This window comes from Natator depressus, chromosome 4, assembly GCF_965152275.1.
Source record: "Natator depressus isolate rNatDep1 chromosome 4, rNatDep2.hap1, whole genome shotgun sequence".
Lineage (NCBI taxonomy): Eukaryota > Metazoa > Chordata > Testudines > Cheloniidae > Natator > Natator depressus.
This window is the reverse complement of record NC_134237.1, coordinates 44,710,588-44,726,829: the sequence shown is the minus strand read 5'-3', so window position 1 is coordinate 44,726,829 and position 16,242 is coordinate 44,710,588. Positions and strand designations below refer to the sequence as shown.

General features: G+C 41.1%; 1 protein-coding gene across 3 annotated transcripts in view; it reads right to left on the bottom strand.

Annotated features, from left to right (window-relative positions):
- The window catches only part of JADE1 (jade family PHD finger 1), a 59,927-nt gene extending 45,047 nt beyond the window's left edge, over nucleotides 1-14,880 (bottom strand). The window contains exons 1-2 of one of the 3 annotated variants that reach the window (XM_074950849.1): nucleotides 14,726-14,880; nucleotides 905-982 (exon numbers count right to left, since the gene is read on the bottom strand). In XM_074950849.1, coding sequence (XP_074806950.1) covers nucleotides 905-956 — 52 coding nt within the window. In that variant the 5' untranslated portion in view covers nucleotides 957-982; nucleotides 14,726-14,880. Of the gene's footprint in view, nucleotides 1-904; nucleotides 983-11,983; nucleotides 12,004-14,725 lie in introns of those variants that run through there. The other 2 variants (XM_074950851.1, XM_074950850.1) reach the window with 2 other exon arrangements.
- Nucleotides 14,881-16,242: the final 1,362 nt, after the last annotated feature.

Below are 16,242 nucleotides of genomic sequence, written 5' to 3'. Positions count from 1 at the left end.
TCCAAATTATTATTTCAAGTATATACCACTTCCTTCCTCTCTTGCTTTTGTTGCATTTTCTTTCCAGGCTTCACTTGGCTTCATTCTAGCTTTTCTTTACTATTGTCTAAAATTACTTCGTAGTTTGAGACACAAATCCAACATATGCATTATGCTCATCTGTAGACCTCAAATCAAGAATTTCCCATAAGATCTGAGATGATGTGTGACATAATGATAAAACCTCTGACCTGTCATCCTGAGAGGCTTCAGCGTCCATGATGCAGTGGCCCCAAACCTGCTCACTGCACTTCCACATCTGTTTTTTCCTAGGTAATCTCTGTATGTATACACACAGCTGGGCTTTGTTTTCTGACTGGCTGTAAGAAACACCCTTTTATTCTGGACGTATCCCCATGTCCTCTAAGCGTAGTCAGGATTCTCCTTGTTTCCAGGCAAGAAGCGACCATAATGGTCCATCTCTGGAAGTTCATAAACCTAGTCAGTTTACAAAACATTCTTGCAAGTAGCTCCAGCCACCGGAAAGCCATGGAATAGAGGATCTAGTGAGTTACTAGGACCGCATATTAAGCACAATGATTGACATTCTGGCACTGATGTGCTAATTCTGTTCTTTTAATGATAAGCTGTATTGCTTGCACCACAAAGGACCTTTAAAAAAATTATTTGTTTCACCTTATTATCAAACACTGTATAATCAACAGCAAGTCTTGGGGGATCCTGTTATCTACAGCTCACCTATTCTGAAAATTTTTTAGAACAGTTTCCTAATATTTGTGTTCTCCAGCTTTCTGTGACCAAGCTGCTATGCAAAATACCTCTGTTATGTAAAATATCACATTAAAATATGGTTTCAACAAACTCATAACCTAGTGCACTCCAACCACAACAAAGGAGCACTTACTGCCATTGTCATCAGAATCCTCACTGCTGCTAGGAAGCCGACCTCGTTTCATGATCTCAACGGGAAACAGCTGGTGGCCTGTAAAGAAATGAGACAGCACTTAACCCAAGATAATACACAACCATCAAGTTGTGTTTCAGATGACATTCCAGGATTTATAGCACACAAATGAAAAAAAAAACAGCTTTAAATAGCATTTAAAATATAAACAGTAAACATCCAAACGATGACTAACTAGACATATATCATATGGGCAGGTGAAAACGTGATTTAAGGAGGTGTGATGACAGTTCTGTGGTCACATTCATCTCAAGAAGCAAAAGCGTATTTTTGTGTTTTCAGAAGTCTACAATAGGTGAACCCTACAGTAAAAGTACTCTCACTGGTTAGATTTTCCTCCACCCCACTGTGGCTCTAGATAAGCAATAAAAATTATAGTATTATTGCCTCTGTAAATATGTACATTGGCTGATATGCTTTTAAAGCAATTTCAGTCCTGATGGAAGGTGCCAGCCTAACAGCACTGGAGAAAAAAGTCTTCCATTTATCCACAGAGCACGGAGCAGCAATGCAGGCTTCCCTTCATTAACCAGCTAATGTGCGTCAACCATGCTCTGGAACAGAGGTTCTTAAACTATGGTCTGTAGACCCAAGCTCCATTCAGGTGGTCTGCGGATAGTTCCCTCTAAGGTGCGCACCTGGGTGGTCGCACACAAGAGAATGAAGGGCCACCCACCTAGTTAGTGGAGGTGCAGGCGTGGCTCCACTAATTAGCTACCTGGACCCTGGAGATGATGCACATGTAAGGTGAAGTGGTGGCTTTGGGGGAAATAGGAGGTAGGTGGGAGGGGGCAATGGGGTGAGAAGAGGGGGTGAGGGAAATTTGAGACGTGCAGGAATACAGCGGCCAGGGAGAGACGGCCCTCCTTCCCAGCCCCAGCTTGGGGGCTGCCATGGCAGGGGAGAAACCCCCCTCCTTCCCAGCCCCAGCTTGGGGGCTGCCGTGGCAGGGGAGAGAGGGCACATCCACTGCATTAGAAAGGTAAGACTACTGATATTAAAATATGAGTTGTGTGCTTTTATTTGTAGAACAAAAAAATGTTAATTATTATTACTTTTTTATATATAGCGCTTTTATCCAAAGCACTTTACAATAGTTAGCTAATGGTACAAACTACATTTGGAAAGATCATTATGTGGTCCACCGAGACCCTCAGCAATTTTCAAGTGGTCTGCGAAAAAAAAAGTTTGAGAACCACTGCTCTAGAAGAAACCATCTCTGTGATGACAGAACAGTTCCCTCCTCCCAAGCATGCTTTTATTACCCTCCCTGGCCTAATGCCAATTGTTATGCTGGCTTCTTTGATACAGCATGCCTGTTCCGGAGGAGCTAGACAGACCCCCCAACTTGTCATACAGAGGCTGCTAGGAAACTGCTGGATGGCAATGACTTTCAGTAACTATCAAGCTGAGCTGCCCTTGAACCTACTGACTTAGAGGTGAAAGGTTGTGTATCTTAACCCCAATACCCCAAGCAGAGGTGATATGTTCTAATGTTTTATTATGTGGAATAATTCTAAATTAAATTTTCTTTAAGGTCTTCAATAGCTGTTGAACATAGACACGTAAAAGCCCATAAAAACTGAAGTTAAAAAGCGGAAACAACATGACATGACAAGTGTAGCAAAGCATGTTCACCATGAGTTAAAGTGACAAGTATTCTAGGGTGTACATCAAATTCCATGAGTCTTCATTTGTCATGTATCAACTGTAGTGACAATGAGAACTGGGTGATGCATTAGCAGCAAAATGCCAATGCATACCTTCTAGGGGCAGATTCAGAAATCAGATGCCTAAGGTTTTCGATTCTTACTTGGTGCAGAAAATCTAAACCTGGTATTCTCATATAAACTGGGATTTCCTAAGAACCTTTCAGCAAAACAGCTCCATGCTGTAGGGGCCAGTGGAAGAAACAGCTTCAATACATAACCAGGTTCAGACAAACAAATATGTCTAATTGTAGTAAAACAATACTTTAGTGCTTTCAACTTTTGTAAGAACAATTCCCACTTGAAAAGAGGGAAGTCTTGACCAAAACCTGCTGATTGTATGGTTTTATTGGGACTAATACCTTCTCAAGCAAAATTACTCATATACAGAAAGGGTAAGGGTTTTTTGCTTAATTAACTCCCATTTTATCATCGTTGAAAGATCTTGAGAATGAAAGCCACAATTATCTTTTACTTCTCCAGGAAACCTGGTACAATAATAAGGGTTGATGCATTGGCGGATTTTCCTCCTTTGTGGCACAAGTATATGCAAACTTGTTATGTAAAATCAGTAAGATTGATTTATCTAACCCAAAGTGACTTTCTGTATCAGACATTAGAGTGAATATGGCTGTCTTGGAGATGCACAATGGTTTTATGTTACAAATGTTTGTCCACTAAAAGTTAATATGAAACCAAAAGCCAGCTATAATAGATCGAATAAATAGCGGAGAAACCCAGGCCAAAGTTTCAAAAGATACTGGGATTGCTGAATCTACTCTCTGAGGATGGCTAAAAAGTGAATCTAAACTGAATGGCTTTGTACAAAATATTGATTTTTTGCGGGGCTTAAGCAAAAACATGTGTGCTATTCAGCAAAACCCTCCATAGACAAAGCCATGCGCACGGGGTTTGCTCAGGAAAGGCTGAAAGGAATGCCGCTAAGTGGGCCAATTCTTCAAGCCCAAATGACAAAATTTGGAAATTTAATAGGGGATGAGTCATTCCAAGCCAGCAAGGGGTTTATAAGTCATTTTAAAAAGCGCCATGGCACAGCGCAGGTATCGATTACTGGAGAAAGCCGATCAGCCAATGAATCAGCCGCGAACACGTTTCCGCCAAGTTAAAAATCTATTTTACAAAATGAAGACTACCATGAATAACTTTATAATTGTGATGAAACAGCTTTATTTTCAAAACTGCTACCTGATAAGACTTTAGCCTTACAGAGTTACAAGACACAGAAAACAGCTGGATTTAAAAAGATAGAAGATCGTGTGACTCGTCTTTTTTGTAGTAATAAGACGGGCAGCCATAAGCTTGCCCCTCTTCTCGTTGGCCGCTTTCATAACCCTTGCTGCTTTAATCACCTCAATAGAGCCAAACTGCCAGTAATATACACTAACAGCAAAAATGCTTGGATGACGAGACACATTTTCAACAACTGGTTCCACAACAGCTTTGTTCCAGCTGTTCATAAGCATCTGCAATTGAAGAAACTCGAAGCCAAAGCACTTTTGCTACTTGAAAATTGTCCAGCCCATCCTCCAGCCGAATCACTGGTATTGAGTGATGGAACAATTTGAGTGCTATACCTACCATTCAACACAACATCAAAAATTCAACCTTTAGACCAGGGCATTATTCAGAATTTTAAGAACAATTATGGATGGGAGCTGATTTCAGCAACCATGTCATGCACATCTTCAGGCATTTCCGAATTCCTGAAACAGTTAAACATGAAGGAAATTATTTATTTAGTTAAAAAAGCTTGGGATGGAGTAAAACAAAAGTCCATTGAAAACTGCTGGATGAAGGCTCTCGGTGATGTCTTTTCTGTCAAAGACGGCTCAGACTCGGAAAACTCCAGCAGTGGCACTGATTCAGAGCCAGACTTTGAAGGATTTTCGGAAGACAACGTCCTTCTAACACGCACACAGTCAAAAGAGGATAAAGGTAAACTTCTCTTTCAAATGATAAAAGATTTTAGTTTGTATACGTCACCGGAAATCATTACTGAGTGGCTAGAGATGGATGAAGATGGCCCGACTTCAGAATTTCTGTCCGAAGAAGAAATATTAACGGGCTGCTAGGCTACGTCGGACCACAAAAGTGATGGCAAGGATGTCGTTGAAAAGGTCAAATTTTCGCCCACAGAAGCCCTTAGTGCTGTAGAAACTGTTGTAAGATTTATGGAAGAGCAAAATGCAGAAAATATCGAAATCATTCATCTGCGGTGAATGACAGACTTCATAAGAAAGAAAAAAATGCGAGCCAGAAAAAGCAGAAATAACGGCGTCTTTTTCTAAGTGAATCATAGACACATTTTTCAGCATGGCCCTCTTAATCCGCGGTCCGTTAAAACGCGGTGGTGACAGCTTGACGCCTGACATCCGCGTGTAAACGGGTCTGTACTGTAGCTCATTTCATCATGACTTTTCATAACTATTTCAGGGGGCAACATACATTCAGAGGTGAAAGAATAATAATCAGTTACACAATCTCCCACAATTATATTATTAAACTCTTTCTGAATCAACAGTTTTAGAATAAACTAGAACTTTATGCATTTAACAAACAGATACAAATATCAAGATCAAAATACATGAGTCAGGCAGCAGCCACAAAGTTTGGATATAGATTTGGATTAAGTTTAAAGATTACAGATCCAGGATTTGGTATGTCCCATAATAAAGAAAGCTCATTTGCAAAATTCAGATTCAAATCCCCAAAAAAGGCTTGGAAAACATACCCAGGGAATCTATGAGCTTCAGGACTAAGCCTACTCACGAGGATGAAATACACCTGTGCCCCAACTTACACCTCCTCCCAAGCCACAAATTCTACTTGCAATTTAAAGAAATTTAACAATACCAATGTAAAATTTTCTTACAGTGAAAATATTTCCTATGATTCAAGTAAAGAGGGCACTGAGAGAAACAATGAAAAAATAAAATACAAATATCTAAGCTGCATACTCATAGCCCTAGACATCCCTGTTGGTCCATCTCAGACTTTTTCGCATTTGGTCCACAATTATTATATACACAGAAATTGCAAATAGCATTTTATGTACATTGTGACGCTCAGGTGCCGATCAGAGCAGATTCCAAGCATACATAGTACAAACTACTATTTCGATTTCTTTCAGACAAGAAATGAGAACATTTCTATCCAGCTTGGACTGAAATACTAGACAGCCTCTGGCCAAGAGCAAGGAGACTAACCAAGAACTTTGGATAAGGTAGCAAATATAATTTCAGTCTTACAACCATTCTACTCCAGCTTTTCCTGAGTTCTCGCCCATCTGTGAATGAGCATTTGGCCACACAGTATTCAACCCAGCACGATCCCAGCTATTGAAAAACCAAAGCAAAAATCTACTTGGCACTAATGAAATAAAGTGCAGTAATCACTCTACAATATATGTTCCCTGTAAGACAAATTTGTCCTGAATTATGCTGGTGTAAATAGCAGGAATTCCAGTGATAACAAAGTTATTCCAGATTTACACTGATGTTAATAAGAATAGAATTTGGCTCAGAATAGTTGAATATTATAAATATTTAAATTGTTAGTGCAGTTCACCTTTACAGTAAGACAGAAATCTCATTTATTAAACCTTCAAAACAAAGTAATTCAGAATTATAGTTCACACTTTGTCCTTATTTTGTTGTGACCTGATACTGCGTAAGTCTTAGAACATTCTTACACATCATGCATGATAAATAAGCACAAAGGCTTGATCCATATGTCAGTCTAGAACTTTAGAACTCTCCTAACTTTTGTATCTTTAAGTCAAACATTTAGCATTCCTTTAACAATGTAGGTTGTGGCTTACTTTCCAGTGACATACTTTTAACATTAAAGATCAACCATCTTTCCTGGAAGTGAGACTGTTAGTCTCTAAGGTGCCACAAGTACTCCTTTTCTTTCCATCCATACATAGTATGCCAATACCTATGTCTACCAATAGCTTTATTACAGCCGCCCATTTGCAAGTATGGTGTAGAAGGAAGTGGAGACTGGGGAGCCCTAAAAGCACAGTTTTGCTCGAGGCAGCCATGACTCTGCTGCGTGCGCTCCTGGATCACAAGGGGTGTTTGGACAATCAGTGTTTCTTTAAGTGCTGCACACAGCAGCGAGGGCATGTCTGGATGGGGTAGAGGTCATGACCCTATGACTTCCCACCACGTGCAAACTGACTAGTCACATCAGGGCAGTACTGGGAGCTGGATGACAGACACTACACATGCACAGGGTACAACAAGTGCTGCTGCTCTCTGCTCTTCCCCAGAGCCCAGGAAGCATTATTGCCTACAGAGACATACCTACCACCACCGGTCACATCTCTTTCACTGAACTGGCCCTACGAACTATAATCTGTCTTTAATTCATTAGTTAAGTACACTGCTTTGAAGATGTAAAGCACTGGGCAAGTGCTGAATACTATTCAGACCATTTTAAAATGCATAATGTTTAATAGTCTGTGAGGCGGCTTCTGAGCCATTAGTGTCTATGACATAGTGACAATCCTTATTTAACAGAAATATCTGTAAAATATGATGCAAATAAATGACTAATTGGTAATCAAATACAATGTCCTACTTCAGAATCATTTCATACTTCCAAATCTTTGCAGGTGTCCAGTAATAATATCCATCCCCAGTACTTCGCTACACAACTGGCTAGGTGCAGTAAAGACACCGAATTTCTGGCCTGCCTCAGAGTGATCCATTGACAGATGCAAAGTACTGGATCTGAACCTACAGTGAGATACAGTATGGCAAATCCTCTGTTCTTATCAATAATATACGTTGATGGGCTTTGCTTTTCTTAGCGCTGTAAGAGACTAATTTAGACAAGGAAAGAAGGGACAAAAAAAATTAAACTAAAGGCCGATATCAGGATTGCACAGATATAGAACTGAGGACAAAATCTGACCCCATTTCTTTTTCAAGTAGGCAATCTAGTTTCCTCAGAACAGAAGCCCAGACAATGTCATGTAAAAAATGGCACAAAATGTACACACACTCTAAATAGAATTTTTCATGCTTCAATTGCCTGGTAACAAAACTCCATGTATTTTTTCTTTTTTGGTTGTTGAATCTGACCTGAAGTTCTTTCTAAGTGATGGGTAGGCTGGGGAAGAAGGTGTCATTTAAAAGCGGCAAACTGCTATTATTTTAATGACTAAACAGAAAGATTTTTATAATGATTATAAAAAAATTAAATGAGCATCCTCAGGTCAAAGTTTTTATGTATCAGATTTCCCACCAGAGAATTTTTTAATGATTTTATGAACCTCTGCGTAAACAGAGTTTATAATTCAAACTCTAGACCATTAACTATAACAGCGTTAAATGTGTGTCACTATAATAAACTGCATTGCACAGCTGCAGAGACAGTAAGGAAAGAAAGCAGAATTATGACAGATGTAGACCCTGAACACAGACTCAAAAATTAGCTTTTCTTGAAAGTAACAGACTAATTGCAATGATACTGACTACACTAAGACCTAATTATCATCACCACACAAGAGATCACTTCAAACACTTTTGTATAAATGGGAAGCAAAGAATAATCTAGTCTTAATCAACTGAATGTTAGATGAAGACATTTGTCTCCAATTACTATATCCCTTAAACAGCTTTTCTAGTTTCCATCACCAACAAATACCACCCAGAAAACACTGTGCTTTATATATTACAGACAGATATGTGAAAAGAGGTATAAACCCAAATCAAAAGTAATATTATCCCAATAAAATCCATGCTGATACTTTAGAACTCATCTTGATCAAGTTTAAAATACTCTGCTATCCCACTTTTTCATGCACACAAGAAATATAACTTGAGCTAGCATTCTATCTTTAAAGGGATATTGGGCATTTCTGCAGTAGAAAGGCCACAGAGACTGGATATGTGGAGAACAAGCCCTCACAAACTTGCATGGGAAATATATGGGCCAAATCTGAAGTATGAATCTTGCCATATGAATCTGGAGTATTTCCATTGACTTCAGTAGAGCTATTCAAAATCCACATCAGGATAGAGCCAAATTCTGCTTTAATTTATCAAGTCAATTATCATTGCCTTACCACTTGTGTACTCACACTGCAAAGTGAGTGCAATATGCTACCACTCTGGTTTTGGTAGCATTTTACATTGCCTTTGCACTGGTGTAAATGACTACTCAGGGTATAGAGGAATGAGAAATCGGACCCTACCTATTAATTTAACTTACCCCTCACCCATTAGATTTATTTGACTGCTTCAATCTAAAGTGAGCTGTTAACTGGGCCAATTCTAGCAGGTAGCAGCAGTGTAAAGAGGCAGCACTGAGCATATGGGAAAACCATTGGGCAGAGGATGCATTTTTTTAAATATTCCTGTGATCTAGAAATGAAAACAGAGAAGCTAGAAGGGAAATTTGCAGCTATGTGTTTTTTATTATTTCATTGTAGACACATGTATGAACCACAGCTTAAAACAGGCAGTGGGAGAAAATCTGCCTCTGGATGGAGAATCCTGTCACTAAAATGCACACCCCTTACTGTCTGAACAGAATATCCCACTGAGTGTGAGAATCTCTAGAAACAGAATCATACCAAACATATTTTAGTATAATATTTAGTAAAGTTTTAGGGCTTGCAAACATGTTTATTTAAAAAAAGAGAACAATTACTTGCAAAAGAGTTAATCCAAATTACAGTTAAATCTCTTTCTTTGGGAATGGGTGTGATAGTAATCATCTTTTATTTAAAATAAAAGTTAAAATTGAAAATAGAAGGAAAACACCTGTTGCTATTCAATTACCATAACTTCTAATGTAACGACTACCCAAAGTTTCTATGTTTAAAACTTTCATGTGGCTGCATAAACTTTTGTGTCAAGGCATGGCCCATTATTATTTGATGAGTGACAGAACTGAAAATCCAGCATAGTCTCTGCTTGCTGGCATCAGATTAATTTTATTAGAATAAAAATTACTACCTAAAAGGAAAGGGCCTGCAGAGGAAAATTAATCATAGGTATGTTAACTCCCATAAGAAAGGCCATACTAGCTCAGACCAATGGTCCATCTACCCCAGCATACTGTCTTCTGAGAGTGGCCACTGCCAGATGCTTCAGAGACAATGAACGAATGAACAAAACTGGGCAATTATCAATTAATGCATCCTGTCGTCCAGGCCCAGCTTCTGGCAGTGAGATTCAGGAACACCCAGAGCATGAGACTGCATCCCTGACCATCTTGGCTAATAAGCATTGATGGGCCTATCCTCCATGAATGTATTTAATTCTTTTTTGAACCCCATTACAGCTTTGGCCTTTACAACCCCTGGCGACGAGTTCCACAGGTTGATAGTGCACTGTGTGAAGAAGTACTTCCTTATGTTTGTTTTAAGCTTGCAGCCTATTTATTTCATCAGGTGACCCCTGGTTTTTGTGTTACGTGAAGGGGTAAACAACACTTCCCTATTCACTTTCTCCACACCATTCATATTCCCCCCTCAGTCATCTCTTTTTTAAGTTGAACAGTCTCAGCCCTTATTCATGTCTCCTCTTATGAAAGCTGTTTCAATCCCCCTAATCATTTTTGTTGCTCTTCTCTGTATCTTTACCATTTCCAATAAACCTCTTTTGAGACGGGGCAACCATAACTTCACACAGTATTCAATGTGTGAGTGTACCACAGATTTATACAGTGGCTTTACAATGTTTTCTGTTTTATTATCTCTTTCCTAATGATTCCTAACATTTGTGTGTGATTTGGGCAGCTGCTGCACGCTGATCGGATGTTTTCAGAAAGCTATCCACAATGACGCCAAGATCTTGAGTGTTACCACCCAATCATTCTGTATCTCTCATTGGGATTATTTTTTCCAATGTGCATTACTTTGCATTTATCAGCAGTGAATTTCATCTGCAATTTTACAAGAGATAAGGCGGGGGAGGTAAAATCTTTTATTCTGTTGGTGAGAGATACAAGCATTCAAGCTACACAGACCTGCATATAAATCTGCCATGTTATTGCCCAGTCACCCAGTTTAGTGAAATCCTTTTGCAACTCTTTGCAGTTAGCTTTGAACTTAGCTATCTTGAGTAATTTTGCATCATCTGCAAATTTTGACACCTCGCTATTCATCCACTCTTTTCCAATTCATTAATGAGTATGTTGAAGAACACAGATAGAAATACAAATCTTTGGGGGACCCCATTATTTACCTCTCTCTACTGTATTGTGAAAACTGACTATTAATATTCCTACCCTTTTTTGTTTCCTATTTTTAAACCAGATACTGATCCATGAGAAGACCTTCCGTCTTATCCCATGACTGCTTAGTTTGCATAAGAACCTTTGGTGTAATACCTTGTCAGTATTTTTAAAAGTCCAGGTACATCAACTGAATCACCCTTGTCCACATAATGCTTGTTTATACCTTCAAAAAATTCTAATAGACGAGAAATCGTACCTCACCATTTACAAAAGCCGTGTTGACTCCTAACCAATATACTGTGTTCATCTATGTGTCTGATAATTCTATTCTTTACTATAATTTCAACCAATTTGCCTGGTACGGAAGTTAGGCTTACTGGACTGTAATTGCCAGGATCACTTCTGGAATCTTTAAAAAAAACCACTAATGCAAAGGCTGATTTAAGCAATAGGTTACATCCCACAGTTAATAGTTCTGCAATTTCATATTTAAATTTCTTCAGAACTCTGGGGTGAATTCTATCTGCTCTGGTGACTTTATCAATTTGTTCCAAAACCTCCTATACTGACACCTTAGTTCCCAAGATCAGAGCTCTTGAAAGCTAAATAACTGTCAAAAAATAATTTAACAACTTTAATAATCTGCATGTGTGATCAAAACAGATATTCACTGCTGGGATAGTGGACTGCAAATCTAGACCTGTCTTAGTTACAGGAAGGCTTCCTTATTTGGAAGGCTCATTTTAAGGCCATGTTTAAAGTCTGCTTTTCTGGTAATGAAGCAATTTTGCTGCTTGTATTCTTAAAACCTCACCCTTTATTTTTCAGATCTTTCTGGTTCAAATATACGTTCCCACCCGGAGCTCCTAGCATGCTGGGGCAGCAAGCTGCTAAGAGGTAAAGTGATGTCTCCTAAACCCACCCAGCTTTCCCGATCCACACAACACATGGCTCGTTTATCGCTAGCCTTAGCAATTCTGGGGCCGAGGGTTCGCCGCGGAGGCGGCTCCTACAGTGAGGTCCGGACGGAGGCATCAGACACAAACAAAGACTGGGAAGGGAGGTGGAGAAGCCGGGAAGAAAGTATTACCCCCCCGCACGCAGCGCTGCTGTCGCCGGACTAAACCCTTCTAGCGATTATGGCACCTTCGTACACAGCAGGCAAAAATCCCATCTCATCCGCACCTTCCCTGTCTGTCTCCGTTTGAAACTGAGCAGATCTCCCCCACCCCCTCCTGTCCCTCTCCCTCTGCTCCTCCCCTCCAACCAGATGCACCAATCCGCTCAGCCTCAGCTGCAAATCAAACTTGATGCCCCGAGCTCAGCTCACTGTTTCCCAAATCCATACCATTGCTAGAGCCATGCAACCTCCCCCCCCCCCATCTCCACCCCCCGCTCTCCATGTTGCAATGTCTGGGGAGGGTGAGGTGGGGGACGGTTTAGACTAGGATTGACTCGCAGCAGCACTGAGACTTGAGCTTGTTTTCTGTCGGTCTCTCCTCCCACTGCCAGACAGTTCTGGAAACTGTGTATCACCTCTTGTCACAGGAAACCATCCACCAGGCGGTGCAAACAAACACACACCACCCTCTACCACCAACCTCCCCCAGAATAATAAAATCCGCACCATAAACTGCTAAGGAATACTGAAGGGGGAAAAAAAGCAAGACCCAAAGCTTGAAAATCTGCAAAATCTGAGCATGCAACGAGCAGAGTCCAGGGATACGAGCAGCAGGAGCAGGGCGGCTTTGTCTAATTTCAAAGCTACTGGAATAATCGCCAGCGCTGCACTCTGGGGACGCCAAGGATGGCCCGTTAGATCGCAATGAGGCGGTTATTTGAAAACACCATAACCTAGACCCATTTCCTTGTCAAGGCCTTGCTAAAGGGAGAGGGAGAGCTATTAAGAGCCAAAATCTTCCTTTACACCTGTACAATCTCACAGACATTTTGTACCACCCGCTTGATTTCATTAGTATATCCTTACAACTACATATGCATTTCAATATCGTCTGGGAGATTTAAGAGCTTCATCGGTAACAGCCATTGCAATTCACTGTATTTACTATGGTTATACTACTTATTATGAATTGTCCTGTTATTTATTTTAATGCATAGTAATAGTATCCATCACCGTAGTATTTGGGAAATTAACGTGCCACCCCAAAGAGCTAATTCTACAGTGCACATAATAGAATCGGGGTTATTCAAGGGGCACCCCTGTCTGAATGCGACTGCACGGGGTAGTTGTGGGCAGAATCTAGCCCCCGCTCTCTGCCTGAATGAATGAAAATGGCTTGCAGAAGTTGGTATCAAGCACTCGCACGTGTTTGCTTGTGCAATGAACCCCCGCGTGGATTTGAACTCGCCAGCCCTCCGCGGGAATGGGGTGGTGGAACTGGGAAGGATCGCACTGAATGGAGAAGTTCAGAAGCCTCTTGGCCGCTCTTGCAGCCGCTGTGCACCTGCTTGCAGTAGCCCCTTCCCCCTCCCAGACCCAGCACAGAGGAGCTTGATGAGGCAAATCCCGCCTCCTTCCCGCGGGGGGGGGGGGGGACGCTAGCGGGGTGTCGAATCTCTGCAGCAAACGAGACCGTTCCGGCGGGACTGAATCGAGGGTCCCCATTCCAGCCCTTGCCCGCATTCATCATTCTCACCAGCAGCAGCGCTGGGCACCGAGAGAACCTGCTGCCACCCAGCAGAGCCCGAGCAGCCAAACCACCACCCCCCGCCTCCTCCCTACACACACACACACCCCCCTTCCCTCCATACACTCACACTCTCCCAACACGTGCACGTCCAGGCTGTTACAACTTGCTCTCCAGCAGGAGCTACTGTACACTTGCACTCGGGTGAAAATAAATGGGTCTATGGCAAAATACTAAACCCCTACACTTCCTCCACAAATGCCCATTAGTGCCTAAAATCACAATCGCATCGACTTCACGACTAATTGTCCAACGCTCTCCTACTCCAAAAGGAAACTTCTGCCTAATTTCACCGGTGAACGGTTTTATACTTTCCAAGCATTTTTTAAAACTACTGCAAGTAAAATCCATGATTTGGGTGAAAATAATTGCAAAGCTGCCTGCACACAAACTAACACCTTCGCCACCCTTGAATTGATGCAATGGATATTTTGGACATGTGGGTGACACAGTGACAGATACTGGCCATGGCCACCCCTCCCCCTGTCTATAGGTCTATATCTAAAAGGACCTGCGCTCTGCCATTGCCATCTGTCTACCAAGTTGATACCATGCTTTTTACTTTTCAACTCGGCTGATGCAGCATTGATTAATTCAGGGTAACCCCCTTCCCACTCTCCTTTAAAAAAAAAACTACAGCCAGGTCAAATGCATATAAAATAAAAAAAACGTACGTGCAAAACTGTGTTAATTTAGCTGGTGCACCTTGAAAGCTGCAAGAGCCTTATTTGCCACTGCAAAGTCTGCAGCAAAATGAAAACCTGCTAGCACAACACTCCCTACATCATATCGTTTCTCAAAGCTGCAAAATAATCATCTATTTCCTCCTCCCACTGCTCCCTCCCTCCCCAGCAATGCACAAGTTGCTTGTGGGATAGTGAAGCTGCAACTCAACTGCCTCCTCTCGCTCCATATCAAGAAGCAAATCTTTTGGCGCCATATTAATGACGTACTATATTATTTCCACTAGGCAGCGACCTTCGGCATTAAATTGCTCTCTAGCTGCTTCTGGAGAACTCCAAAGCAAAGCAACAAAAACCCATCAAATATGGCTGTGCTGGCTGCTCCCCCAGCTCACTCTGCGGCGGCGGCGAGGAGGAAAGTCAGAATCTGGACACAGTTACCTGCTGCTGCTGCCGCCGCGATGGTTGCCAGTGAGGTTGGAGTTTCTCTGCGCGTAGGGGTCTGTGCTGCCTCATGAGTTCAGACAAGCACTGGAAAGTGGGAGCAGATTGTGGCTCCCTTCACTCTCTCTCTCTCTCTCTCTCACACACACACACACACACACACACAGAGAGAGACTGACGTTTTTACTTGTTATGGAGGAAGGACTCTGTGAATCAAACTCATTTCTGGGTCACTGCTGCCACAGGGGGGAGCTACTTTAATCCCCTGCCAAAACTAGAAGGAGAGAGAGAGAGAGCAGAGAGGGGAAAAAACAGGGTGGGGAAGAGAAGAGGAGAGACTACAACACTTAGGAACTGTCTGATTTAACTCTTCACAGCCCTCACTGGAGAGGTCGTGTTCCATTTACAATTGCAAGGAGACGCCTTCATTTTTGAATGGATTTTACTGAAGTATCTCCCTCTTGTGATGAAGAATATTTTGCACTGAAATGTTTCCAGTCGAACTCACCCGTTGCTTGAAGTCATACTCATTCAAAATTGTCACTCACTGCTTGAGAGCAGCCCTGTATTCCATTCCTACTGTCTGGAAATTATTTATGCATGTTTGCACAAGGTATTGCTACTGTTATTTTTAATGTGTACTCATGAACACTTTTTTCCAAATATCTCAAAATATTTCACAACTGTTAATTTATTAATGCCTCACACCATTCAAGCCCCATGGCCAGGGCTCTATTTTTTTTTAAAGGGGAGACCAAGGCAGAGAGGTTAAATAACTTGCCCAAGTTCATACAGTGAGTAATAGTCACAGCAAGGATTAGAATTGACTTCCGATTCTCAGTCCCCCATCTAACCCTTCCGCTTCTCAAACTTTTCCATTGGAGACTGGGGAGAGAAAGGTGAAAATAGGGCCAAAATGTCTTGATGCTCAAATTTAGTTATTTTTAAATACAATTTAGAAAAAATGTATTCTGAATCAGTATCAAATTATTTGCCAAAGTTTTCATTATGAAAAAGAGGGCATTTAAATGCAGAACAGAGAATAGTTTTTAGTATAAAATGCTTTTCCTCGGTCCACTAATTCATTTTCCCTGGGAAAACAGTGGACTCTCTTCATTTACACAGAGTTCCTGGGTATAGCCAGGAAAGAATAATGCTATAGAGAACATGTATTATAATCTCAAATACAGAAATAAAGCTGTCTGTGGAAAGTAATTCCAAAGACAGTAAATACAATTACAATATATATATATAATTACAAATTAATGCAGCTCCCCAGGGCAATACTTTTACCCTGTGTGCCAGAATGTCACACCTTAGTTCAGCAAAGGATTTGTTCTGCTATTCATCAACAATTTATCCAGGCACATCATACATCTACCCACCCATCCACCTACAGAACTGGACTCATTGTTACACTTTCTGAAATACACAGAACTACAAAAATATCCTCTTTTTTTTTTTGTTAATATGTTTTCACATATGTGAAAACAAAACAAAAAATAAAGTTTTTA